The 13,784-nt window shown below is 34.6% G+C and overlaps 1 protein-coding gene across 1 annotated transcript in view; it reads right to left on the bottom strand.

Moving 5' to 3' along the window:
• Nucleotides 1-495: 495 nt before the first annotated feature.
• LOC136829000 (uncharacterized) overlaps nt 496-13,784 on the bottom strand; it is a 22,105-nt gene continuing 8,816 nt past the window's right edge. Inside the window, exon 3 of the mRNA XM_067087394.1 lies at nt 496-561. Within this exon, the coding sequence (XP_066943495.1) occupies nt 496-561 (66 nt within the window). The remainder of the gene's footprint in view (nt 562-13,784) is intronic.

The raw sequence follows: 13,784 nt of genomic DNA, 5'->3' as shown, positions 1-13,784 counted from the left end.
GGATTTTATTAAATCCATTAAAACTCACTGGCGAGAAATCCTGCCACATTATTCAGTGTGGGATGATGACTTAATAGGGATGAGATAATCACATGGTCCCTGACTATCTGAGGACAAATTAAAGAGAACGGATTTAGAGGACATGAAGATTGAAGACAGGATGTGATAAACGAGATCTAAGAGAAATTATATTACATTGGTCAGACGTCATAAAAAAAATGTAGAAAAAAAGAGGACAGTGATATCTTATTAAGAAAGCAATTAAACACGTTAGTGTTCAACACGGCATTATTATACTTCTCGTATATTTATGTTCATGCTTGATTATGACCAAAACTTTCTGACATGTTTCTCACCCAGCATTGACATGCGAGCTCTGAATGGGAGTGAAGGAAGGGGTTGTGGTGGGGGGGACCGGCCATCATTTAAACAAGGGTAGTTTGCGAATATATTCAAAAATTATCTAGTGCTCAGAAGATTTTTCTAGCATTAACCCTAAGAGATTTGTGTCTTCTTATCCAACTCTATTGTAAAGTCAATTACTTTATTCCAGCCAGTAGGCTGAAAAATAAGAAATTTTGTAAGTTTTCTTATATTTCTATTATATTTAAGAACCTCTACAACAAAATATTACTTGTTCTCTTTCTGAATGCAGACGTGTGTTTCAAAATGCCAGTAAACGTCAGGTGATACAACATTATTGCGCTCCGGTTGCATAAGTGAGTGTATGCTCACGAGCACGTCTGCCTTCATTCATATTTACGAGGGCCTTTCGCAACACATCTGATCATTTTCTTCATTAATCTGTGAGGAAATGCATTTACGTGTGTGTGTGTGTGTGTGTGCGTGGACGTACATGTGAATGTGTTCATTGGCGCTTGTTAGTACGCATTTGTCACATATTTTGCAACCTGGAATTTTATATACACAATCCTCAGCTTTTTAGTTTACACGAGTTTTAGAAAACTGACACACACTTATGGGAGTGAGTTTGTATTTGACTAAGTGTTGACGGTATTCCAAAATGCTTGAAGTATATAAAATGAGTATGGACTCGTTCCAGGCTTTGCTCACACGCACACGACCGTCTGTATTGTTTGTGTGTAATGTCTTGCTAGCATATATGTTGTGAATTTCTACAACTTTGTAACAGTCCTCTGAAGATGGCTCGGCAATAAAGGCAACACTGGTCATGACGCCCCTGTGGTGTTTAATACATACAGTAAATCACCTGTCAGGGTTATATTCATATGTATGTATGTATGAATGTGTGTGTATATATATGCGTGTGGGTATGTATGTATGTATGTATATATATATATATATATATATATATATATATATATATATATATATATATATATATATATATATATATATATATATATATATATATATATATATATATATATATATATATATATATATATATATATATATATATATATATTTATATAAGGAAAATAAATATCATCAAAATATCATTACAGTTCCATTTTAATCTTATAAGCATCAACATCCAAACGCTGCCTAAAAAACTACTATGGCCGAGATTTGATTTAAATGAGCACTGTAATTTTGTGTTACGTTAACAACACCTAAACGTTTATGCTCTGTAAAGCAAGGAGGGAGCAATGATTGGTTTCTCTCACTGAGGTAAAAGGTAATCAGACAAATATCTTTTTTTTTTCTCTGTAGTAAGAAATACATTGCGATGAAATACATGGACGACGAAGGGATTAATATATCAAGATAATCGAGGTCAGTATTCATGGATAAAGAACTGTGAAAAAAAATCTGCTCAGTGTTAAACTTCCAAATGTTATACATAAATGTAGTCAAATCGTAAAGTGTTTTCATCTAAGATTTTGCATAGTGACTAAATATGTTTGAGTGTCAGTGAACATCTATTCAAGGATTTTTGTTGGAATTACAAAAATTATTCTTGTAAAGTTATGTACCATACTGGGAATGTTTTATAAAACTTTGATAGCACTTCAGGAATAGTTTTAGGCTATTACAGATAAAATTCGAAATTAAAATGAACTGAAAAATAGCAACTTACTTTATTGTAATAATTTACTGTATTTTACCCCATTTTTCCTGAATAGGTAACATATTCTCCATAGTTGAAATTTTCGTTTGGGAATCCATTGTCCGACACGTTTGAGTGCGTGGATACTTTTACGAACTCGCTTATTTATATAAAAAAATATTGCTTTCTGTTTAATCGTTCATTTACTCAATCAATATTAATCTAATATCAAGGCCATTAACAACAGACTCCCAAAGATTTTGTTTAGCCCTACGTAAATATTACTGTGAACGATCAGCAGCTTCAATTTTCATGAATCAGGTTTTGTCATTCTTTTTCAAGTATTCAACGCTACAGATAATTTAACAAATGTACATCGAACATTGCTTGAAAGGTTTACATCTCAGATTGTACGGTGCTTGACATTAACTGATGTTTAGAATGCTGAGAAACGAAAAACTTATTCTTGGATAAGCCATTTTTAGCTCTCCCTTTTCAAACCCTTCGATGACTGAGGAGAAACAGAAAGTGAAGAAGAGATGACGATGAGGAGAGAGAGAGAGAGAGAGAGAGAGAGAGAGAGAGAGAGAGAGAGAGAGAGAGAGAGAGAGAGAAGCTTTTAAAATACTGTGACATGAAAGTTTTCTCAATTTTCTGTAATCCCCTAAACTCTGGTTCATTAGCGTTAGAGCCCTCTGGAGGCCAATAAAAATAAAATTTGAGTTCCTTTTCCGCCCTTCTGACCTCACCTAAAAGATTATGGCAAGTCTGCCTTAATGCTCTTAACGAAGAATCTTACCTCTACTTACTTAATAAGAAATCAAAATTACAGGGAGAAGAATATATACCAGTTAAGACTGAGGTATTGTGCTGACGGAAGTAAGAGTGTTTTCTTGAAAATGTCCGAAGAATGATGATAGTGATGTTAAAGAGCAAAAGTGAACCAAATGGATTATAAAGAAAATCAGGAGAAAAACAGGAAGAGTGAAAGTGGTGTAAAAATGAAGACTTGGCGAAAACACGTTCTATTCGATGATGGATAAAGGAGTGAGGATGGAGGAAAGGGTAAGGAGGAACTCCAAGAAGAGTTGATGTTGAAGAGAAAGAACAAGGGTAAATAAAAAAGATGCAATAGAAAATGGAAAAAACTTTAGGAACGTAGTTGTTGAAGGGGAAAAGTCGTGAAATAGTCCTTAGGACTATGTATTTATATGGAGTGTTCACTGAGAAATAAAATAGTATTTTCCGAGGCTCTCTATTGATCATTTAAGAAAAATACCTATTTAAGTACACACACATATATATATATATATATATATATATATATATATATATATATATATATATATATATATATATATGTGTGTGTGTGTGTGTGTGTGTGTGTATGTATATATATATATATATATATATATATATATATATATATATATATATATATATATATATATATATATATATATATATATATATATATTTTATAAGAATTAGGGGTAGACAGCTGCGAAGAAAAATCATAAAACGTCAACTGAACTGCTGCATTTGTTTCAGCCGCCCTTAAATCACATATTCTAACCAACAGTTGTTCGCTATAGTCTCTGCCTATTTCCTTCCGTGTTGTCAAACACCTATCCCGTTCATGGCTCAATTTCTTGTCCAGCATGTTTGTACTTACATCTCCTGTCATTTTTTCTCATTTTTCTCATTAATATAGGTGTCCGGAGTTATTCCTCGGGGATAGGACTGAATACGTAAATTATGACAGCTCCCTTGCGGAATAGGACAAATTTCGTCTCATTGACTCATTTGTTGACATATACAGGTATCTGATCTCTTATTTTTCCTTCTCAGGCCTACATCCTGTAACAATGCGATGCATTCAAAGAACACTCCAACAGAAGTTACATAAGTCAATAAATAATAGTGCGTGGGACAATTTAACCATAATAAAGTGATGAACCTATCGAGTATAACATTTTGTTTCACGTAAGGCTCTCATGATTATACTTTGATGCTGGACTTTAGACACAAACCAAAATATGTAGTGACTTTTCCATTTTCACTGCTGATAAGAATTATAATTTTTCGAGAATAGACATGTTTAAAAAAGATTGTTGTTACATGAGGTAGCTAATTTTAAATATACTGTCGAAAATTAAACGTCATGCAAACAAAACCGGACACAGGCATATCAAGGGCTTTTGGAAAGTCTTTCTTGGTGAAGCATCTGACACACACTTATGGAAACATGACAAAAAAAAAGGAACTCAAATGCTTTTTCGCTGATATCAGTAGGAGCAAGAGGAAAATAGTTCAGGATAGATAGGGCGGACAGACAGTGACGTCACACGGGCTCGTTGCGGGCAGGACCCACAAAGTGGATACTGGCTCATCGATACGACAGGACGCTCGACCATCCTTCTTCGTTTTTGCATTAATAGTTTCAGTTTTGTACTAATTCTCATTTAATGGTAGTCTGCCAGTAACCTTATTATTTATCAGTGTCAGTTACTTTATTAAATAAATCGACCATAATATGTCAAAACTGTAAGTAATATCGATAGGCAAGGGTAAGAACTTCAAAGAATCGACGTTTATGTTTTATTTTTCAAGCAATATCTTAAGCAGACATGAAACAAATTGCAATGAAGATTACTCGGAATACCTCAGAAAATCATTAAATGAAAAGAAAGTTGTCCTCGTGTAACCTATATTCATTCACCGCAATATATTTTTAAAAGACCTCAATAAACTTATACTAGTACCTAGTCATTTCCCAGCTTTAAAACTTAACAGTAACCCTACAAACCCTTTACCTAAAGGTCGCTTGTTCAATTTTAAAGACCGTTTATATCCACTGATGACCTCAGATGTGGTTTATATATTTACTTGTCCTCGATGCGACCGAGGAATCTATATCGCATCCACACTAAGCTTACTCAAGGTCCAGATTGACACCCATAATGCTGTTAGTTATTGAACAGGCAACAAACTTTCATCTCCTGAGTTCTCTAACATCAGAGAACATACAGAGAAGTGCAAAAGCGAAATCCAATATAAGGGCATTGAGACTCTAGGCACGGCATCTAACCAACAACTTTTGTCCATTACCGGGTCATTATTCATTAAGCATCTTGCTCCCCCCTTAAACAAGCAGTCTGTCTCCATTCCTCTCTATCTCTCTTGAGCCGTCCCCACACGTCTTTCCCTGTTTCCTTGTCAGTCGTCTTCTAACATATCTTATGGCTGGTCCTCTTTACGAGTTTACTGGTCATTTTCTATAATATATTTCCATCTTAATCTTAGTGTAAATTATATTAACCTTTGCTTCTTATAATTTACTTTGCGTGTATCCTTATATATTTTTCGATGTAATTTTAACTTAATTTTAAATTGTATATAATGTTAACCTTCACTTCTTTGAAATTTATTATGTTTTTTTTTATATATATATTTTCAAGGTTTTATTTTGTCTATTATAGATTGAAAATGAAGCCTGGAGGTTAGAAACGTTTCAGTAAAGGGTACACATGAACGTTTTATGGTGTGCTTCCCCACCTCCTTGTCTTTATGATGTTGTGATCAACTGCCATCTTGTCATTTATTTATATATATATATATATATATATATATATATATATATATATATATATATATATATATATATATATATATATATATATATATATATATATATATATATATATATATATATATATATATATATATATTTATATATATATATATATATATATATATATATATGTATATGTATATGTATATATATATATATATATATATATATATATATATATATATATGTGTGTGTGTATATATATATATATATATATATATATATATATATAACATTATGTATATATATGTGTGTGTGTGTGTGGCCATGCCCCCGTAACTTTGGCCTTTCTCTACCTGTGGCTTCTTCCAGATGTGCATTTTCCCTGTGGTCTCTTGTGGTTTTGCATTTCTTTTCTATTACAGAGTATATGATTTTTCTTGATAAGCTGTCTTCAAATCCGTTTCCAGTGTTGACTGCCATGACATTGTTTGCACATGTACAAAAAATTCATATTCTCCCAGTCTACTTTGTGGTCTTTTTCCCAACAGTGCTTGGCAACTGCTGATGTCTGATTGTAGTGCCTTATGTTTTGTATATGTTGTTTTCCTCGTTCTTTGCAGGATTTGCCACTTTCGCCCAAGTACTGCTCTTCGCAGTCTAGACACGCTGCCATGTACTGTATACCTTCCTCTCTTACCTCTTTCCCCTCTAACGACTTTTTATTTTTAACTTTTTTATTCCTAACGGTGTTTTCGTAACTGCCTATCAATTTGAGATTATCTAGCTTCCTGTTGATGGGTGTAATAGTGTTGTTGTCCGGGACCGTAATTATGTTCTTCCATTTCAAATGTTCCTTTTCCATCCCTTCCCTCTTCCCAAAATAGTTTTTTCCTTGCCTTAATGTATGCCCGTTCCCACCAGTACTTAGGGTATCCTAATCTCCTTAAACTCTCCCTCAGGTATTCCAGCTCTTCATCTAAGAATTGAGGACTGCAAATCCTGTAAGCCTTGATGGTTTACCCTGTCATTATTCCCATTTTAATCTCTTTCCTATGACTGGAGAACATATGTACACTATGTATTAATTGGCAATGGATGCCATAGATTACGAAAACAAGTTAGAACAATTGTTAAAGGATGAAAAGACATACGAGGTTTGCAATAAAAAGCTGGATGTAAGGGAGTACAATGCAATTTTAGTAAAAAAGTAAGAGAAGCTTTGACAAAAATCCAGGACAAAATTAAAAGAAAAGAACGAGAACATAGAGTAAAATCAGGGGAAAGTCCAAAGATCCCATTTATTTATGGCAGTCCAAAGATCCGTATGGAAGGGTGTCCACTAAGACTGATCGTGGCATCGATGAGATCACCACAGAGCAGAGCAGGCTGGAGAAATTTCTTTCCAACATAATGGGAAAATGGGTGGGTTTAGTATCTGGAGGGCATCTAAAACATAGCATGAACCTTATAGATGAGTTATCTGAAGTTAACGTAAAAGATTGTAAATATGCGAGTTTGGATGTAACTTCCCTGTTTACAACGTACAAGTCAAGAAGACAATGGTCGTAATAAAAAAAACAGTATGGAGGAAGGGGTTCACACATGTGACTGAGATCATGACGTTTTGATAAAATTGTTGACAGCGGCCCTCAGTGCCAATGTGTTTAAGTCGGGTGAAAACCATTACATAAAAAAAGTGGCATGGCTATGGGTTCGAGTGTTTCGTCGATCTTAGCTAACATTTTCGTGGAATAGTTTGAAATGGAAGAGGTGGGTAAGTTAAATAAAGGGAACTTAGCATCATCAAATGGCTAAGATACGTGGATGACATCCTGATTATTTATAAGGGAGAAAGGGAAGAACTGCACAAGTTCCTAGAAAACATAAATAAACTAAATAACAAATCAAGTTCACAATAGAAGAAGAGAAGGAGGGAGAACTTCCTTTCTTGGATGTACTGGTAAAGAGGGAAGGGGAAATCTTAAAATCTAAGGTACACACAAAGAAGACACGCACCACTTCATACATCATGCCTATAATGGCGTAACTTATCTTTTTTTCTGCCTACACGCCTGGTCAACTCAAGAAGAAAACTGATTCCACCTCTCTTTTTCTATATATATCATATCTAGTAATTAACTAGGCCACTGAATCAAATGCCGAGATACAAAAATGAACTTGTAATCAAAAATCTAACCAAAGCATTAATTAATCTAGGAGGGGTGGCATTAATTAGTCTAGGAGGGGTGAGTCAATAATCTGACTTCCCAAAAACCAAACCAAAAATAGATCAAAGAAAACAGAATCTTAAAAACATGGCGGGAAGTAAACCAAATGGTAAATCTAAAACCATGTTGCTACCAAAATACTTATCAGTCATCACATAATTATCTTAGCCTTTTCAACGACATGATCATCACTAATAAAGTCATAAATTCTGTCATTATCATATACCGTAAAATGCACCATTTCGAAAGCTCATTACACCTGAACATCCTTAATCCAAAATCCACCAAGGGTCCATTAAAAACATCCTCTCAGCAAGGGGAAACATCGTTTTCCATATGTTTGACCATCACGGCTTCTTTGTGCTAGGCTGCACCCACACCACAAAACACTGCAAATCAAAGTTCGGATGAGAATAAAAAATCTTCACACATTTCCATTGCAAGAAGGCTTGCGGTGACGCACCCATGGACGCACCCCGTCATAACGCCTGAGGGGGAAAATCGCCTCCATGCCCCAATCACGCCTTAAGGCACTGAGTTCGAGCAAGGCGAATGTTCACAAAACGCATGAACTTCATATTTAAAATGCAAACGAAAATTTTCAGTCTCTGGGCGAAAAAATAGCTAACACTACCATATCAAGCACTCGCTGTGTTCACATCCGATGCATTAGCAAGATTGCTGAATCAAAGTACACCTACACTATAAAGCAAGTATGGGCATAATATATTTGTATTTGTTCTTATGTGATACACATACATACATATGTTCTCCAGTTATAGGAAAGAAATTAAAATGGGAGTAATGACAGGGTTGCCCATCAGGGCTTATAGGATTTGCAGTCCCGAATTTTTAGATGAAGAGCTGGAATACCTGAGGCAGAGTTTTAGGAGATTAGCATGCCCTAAGTACTGGTGGGAACGGGCATACATTAAGGCAAGAAAAAACTATTTTGGGGAGAGGGAAGGGATAGAAAAGGAACATTTGAAGGGGAAAAAAATAATTACAACCCCGAACAACAACAGTATTACACCCATCAACAGGAAGCAAGATAATCTCAAATTGATAGGCAGTTACAAAAACACCATTAGGAATAAAATAGTTAAAAACAAAAATTCGGTAGAGAGGAAAGTGGTAAAGGGGAAGTATACATGGCAGCGTGTCTAGATTGTGAAGAGCGCTACTTCGGCGAAAGCGGCAAATACAGCAAAGAACGAGGAAAACAACAGAATCGAAACATAAGGCACTACAATCAGACATCAGCAGTTGCCAAGCACTGCTAGGGAAAAAAAAACACAAAATAGACTGGGAGAATATGAATTTTTTGTACAGGAACACTGACAAAAAAGCCAGACTGATTGTAAAGAATGCCTTCATAACATGCATGAACAAAGTAATGGCAGGCAATACTGGAAACGGATTTGAAGACAGCCTATCAAGATATATCATATACTCTTCAATAGAAAAGAAACGCAAAAACAAAGAGACCACATGGGCAATGCAGATAGAGAAAGACCAAGGCCACGAGGGTGGGGTCACACAGGAGAAGGAGGATAATCAAAGGACTAAAGAAGCCAGCACGCAGAATTGGAAAAACAAGGACTTTAATCCACTCCCCTACACACATAAATACAGCTGGACTACGTGTCCGGTCATTCTGCGGATACTTAACAATGAGGATTGTTAGTCCTAGAAAGCTTGTAACTTTTCCTGAATAAATATCTCTGCTATAGACCATCCAGTTCTAATGAGGTCGTATTAGTAATATATATATATATATATATATATATATATATATATATATATATATATATATATATATATATATATATATATATATATATATATATATATATATAGAAATAATCAACACACAATCACGTGTGGAACAGAAATAAATATCTGACTCGTGTCGGGATCGAACCCAGATCTTTCAAGTGGAAGGCAAGGGCGCTATCCACGAGGCCATACAAGTCTTAAAGAAGTTGGAACCTGAGAGCAACTGCACCCAAGGAATTACCAGGGCAAGCTAACTGCTTGCATACCAACCAGTTTTCCCCAACTTCCCGACTCAGCAATGACCCGATAGACAACATTTCATTCGAATTATCCCTTCTGAGTGAATAAGATAGAAATAATCAACACACAATCACGTGTGGAACAGAAATAAATTTCTGACTCATGTCGGGATCGAACCCAGAAGGGATAATTCGAATGAAATGTTGTCTATTGGGTCATTGCTGAGTCGGGAAGTTGGGGAAAACTCGCTGGTATGCAAGCTGTTAGCTTGCCCAGGTAATTCCTTGGGTGCAGTTGCTCTCAGGTTCCAACTTCATTTAGACTTGTTTGGCCTAGTGGATAGCGCCCTTGCCTTCCTCTTGAAAGACCTGGGTTCGATCCCGACATGAGTCCGAAATTTATTTATATATATATATAAAGAGAGAGAGATAGAGAGAGAGAGAGAGAGAGAGAGAGAGAGAGAGAGAGAGAGAGAGAGAGAGGGAAATATATATATATATATATATATATATATATATATATATGAGTGTGTGTGTGTGTGTGTATGTATGTGTGTGTGTGTATAAGCAAATCACAGAGGAAAATGACAGGCGGAAGTTCAGTACCAATCGCTTTCACGTTTGTTAGCGCATCGTTTGGCCACATTTTGTGCCCAGTTGATGCATTATTAAAAGTGAAAGCTCTTGTTACTGAAAACCTCTACCTGCCATTTTCCTTTGGGATTCGCTTATACACTGAAGTCACGATGCATCTACTGTGCTTTTTAAGCATATATATATATATATATATATATATATATATATATATATATATATATATATATATATATATATATATATATATATATATAGATATAGATATAGATATAGATATATATATATATATATATATATATATATATATATATATATATGTGTGTGTGTGTGTGTGTGTGTATGTGTGTATATATATATATATATATATATATATATATATATATATATATATATATATATATATATATATATATATATATATATATATATATATATATATATATATATATAAATATATATATATATATATATATATATATATATATATATATATATATATATATATAAATGAATGTTTGTGCAATAGTTTGGATTCTATAGAAATCCAAACCGCTTCACAGACCCAGACAAAATTTTGCACACAGCCTCTACGTCACTCCAGAAAGGTTTGTAACTCAAAATCAAACCCCTACCCCGTGACAGACATACAAACACAGACAAAATAAATGAGATTTTCGTTTTTATGTCACCTTTTCCTTCAGTGCTTTCTGGGTTAATTATCATTTTTCACCTGATGCTCCACCTTTTTTTCCAGGTGCTGTCAGACGTATGATTTCATTAAACTCCTCCCACTACAAACACTATAATCAGTTTAGTACATCCAAAAGATTAAACAGATGTGTTTGACTATTATAATTACTTTCATTCAGTTATAAAGCAATGTAATTCAAAATATAACTTCTTCCACCACACCAGTCAGACCTTACAATTCTCACCACGAAAAAAAAGTAGTAACAGACCAAATGTTTCTGTGACAGGCTTACCCCCTTATTAAGAAACTACTCGCGTCGAAATTACCACATTTTTTTCAGTGTTCATCTGAAGCCCAACGTGTCTTAATCATACCTTTGACAATAAAATACAAATTCTCAATACCTTGTGGCATTACCATCATCATATCTGAGAACTTAATCCACGAAAAAAATTGGTAGGGTATAACTTTGGAGATTAAAAACTAATTCAACACCATTCTCATATGCATATTAGTACACCAAATGCTTCTGCGACAGATCTGCCCCCCTCACTGAAAAATTACAAATAAAATACAAATTCTTAAGTACCTTGATGTATTACCATCATCACATCTAGAACGAATCTCCTTCGATTCGTTGTGAAATAAATTTCACATAACTTATAAAAGGTCCGTCTACTGTTAAAAGGGCGGCAGACCTTTCCCCCCAAAACTCACACAAATACACAGGCACACCCGACCCATAGAAGTATAAGATCTTTGATTTATTGTCTTTGTTCTGTGATGTCGCTTATTCTTTTCCAATAGGGGAACGTAACTTCCTTCCCCCCTTTATCTTTCATCCACCCTCCTCCCCCACCTCCCAGTTCCCCTCCCCATTCCATATTTTCCCTTTCCCCTACCCCTATCCCTTCCTCCTCCCTTCCCCTCACCCTTAATTCCCTCCCATTCACCCTGCCATTCCCCTCCCCTCCACCTTCCGTTCCACTTCCCTACATTTCCCCTCCTCCCCTTCCCCATTTCCCCTCCTCCTCTATCTTCTCACTTATTTCCCCTTTCCCCCTCTTTCTACCCCATTTCCTCCCCCTCCCCCTCCCCTACCCTCTGCCCATAGACTGTTATTCAGAATTTTAACAGGCCTACTTGTAGGTTGTTATTCATTTTTTTTCCAGGTAGTGCCGGGTTGGTCAGCTAATATACATATATATATATATATATATATATATATATATATATATATATATATATATATATATATATATATATATATATATATATGTATGTATGTATGTATGTATGTATGTATGTATGTACTGTATATTGAAGAAGCCGTTACTAAAGTAATCAAATCTTCTTTCACATTCCCTATGGGAGTCCCAAAGAAACATACAACAATGAAATAACAATTCCAGACCTAGGTAACTTCGGCAAGATTAGTAACTTTTTTAGAACGAAAATTCTTTTTCTTTTAGCTACCTTAAGAGCAGTAAATCTTTCAAATACTTTGGCCATCGTGTCTTGTTAGCTTGATGAGTCATTACAAGTATTTTCAACATTATTTTAGCTTTAATAGGCAGCTAGTGCAACTCAAAGAGTAGGCTACAAGCAATCTTTCCCGTAGGTGCAAGACCCTTTATTAATCACTCTTTTAATATATTTTACATCTTCCTAAGTTGTACAGACACTACCCTACTTACGAACAAGTTACGTTCCGAAAGGCCATTCGAATCTTTGATTTGTTTGTGTGTTGGTTTTTAGTATGTAGTGCATAATTTTTTTGCATGTTTACATTCAAATTTTGCTCCAGGGACCTGCCCGTAAGAATTTTTGCAAAGAACATGACGAGGAAGAAGAACCAGTTCCTTTAACCCCTTCCCTGATTATCTAGAATATTCTCGTGATTAACTACCATGTATTCTTCTTACACTCAAGGGAATTTTTGTTCATTTTTTTTTTTTTCTTAAAATAATTTCCAGCTTCCCGACTTAACTGTCTGTGATGAATACCCATTTTCTATATTTAGTATGTATTTTTTTAGATCACACAGTATAATAAGGAATTACTTTGGATGCTGGAAAGGTAAAAAGAATACTACATTTTGAATGCTGCTTGAATTTAAGTTTTATTTTCTTCTTTTTACCTTTCTAACATCCAAAATAATTCTTTGTAATACAGCATGATTGAAAAAAATTTTACTAAATATAGAAAATGGGAAATTTAGAAGATGAGCATTCATCACAGACTGAGTTAAATCGAAAAGATAGACATAAGTAGGAATATTTCAAGAGTATGAGCAAATATTCTCATGATTAACTACATTGTGGTTAATCATGAGAATACTAAAGATAATATTCCTCATGTTTTGTTCTTCGCAAAAATTCTTACTAGCAGAATAGGCACACGGAGCAAAATTTGAACTTCTGGGTGGCAAAGGGGAGTGCTCCGAAGATAATTTTAACTTGTGACCCTGTCTGTTTGTATACATTAAAGTTCATAAGATGAAAGTTTGTAAGCAGGGTAGTGTCTGTATTTAAGTATATTATGACAGATAGTTACAATTAATATTATTTTTAACAAAGGCAATATTCTAAGATGATGGCCAATAACCCTTGCAACATTGTTGATTGGAGAAATGAGT

This window comes from Macrobrachium rosenbergii, chromosome 43 (genome assembly GCF_040412425.1).
Source record: "Macrobrachium rosenbergii isolate ZJJX-2024 chromosome 43, ASM4041242v1, whole genome shotgun sequence".
In the NCBI taxonomy this organism is placed as follows: Eukaryota; Metazoa; Arthropoda; class Malacostraca; order Decapoda; family Palaemonidae; genus Macrobrachium; species Macrobrachium rosenbergii.
This window is presented reverse-complemented; position numbering and strand designations above follow the sequence as displayed.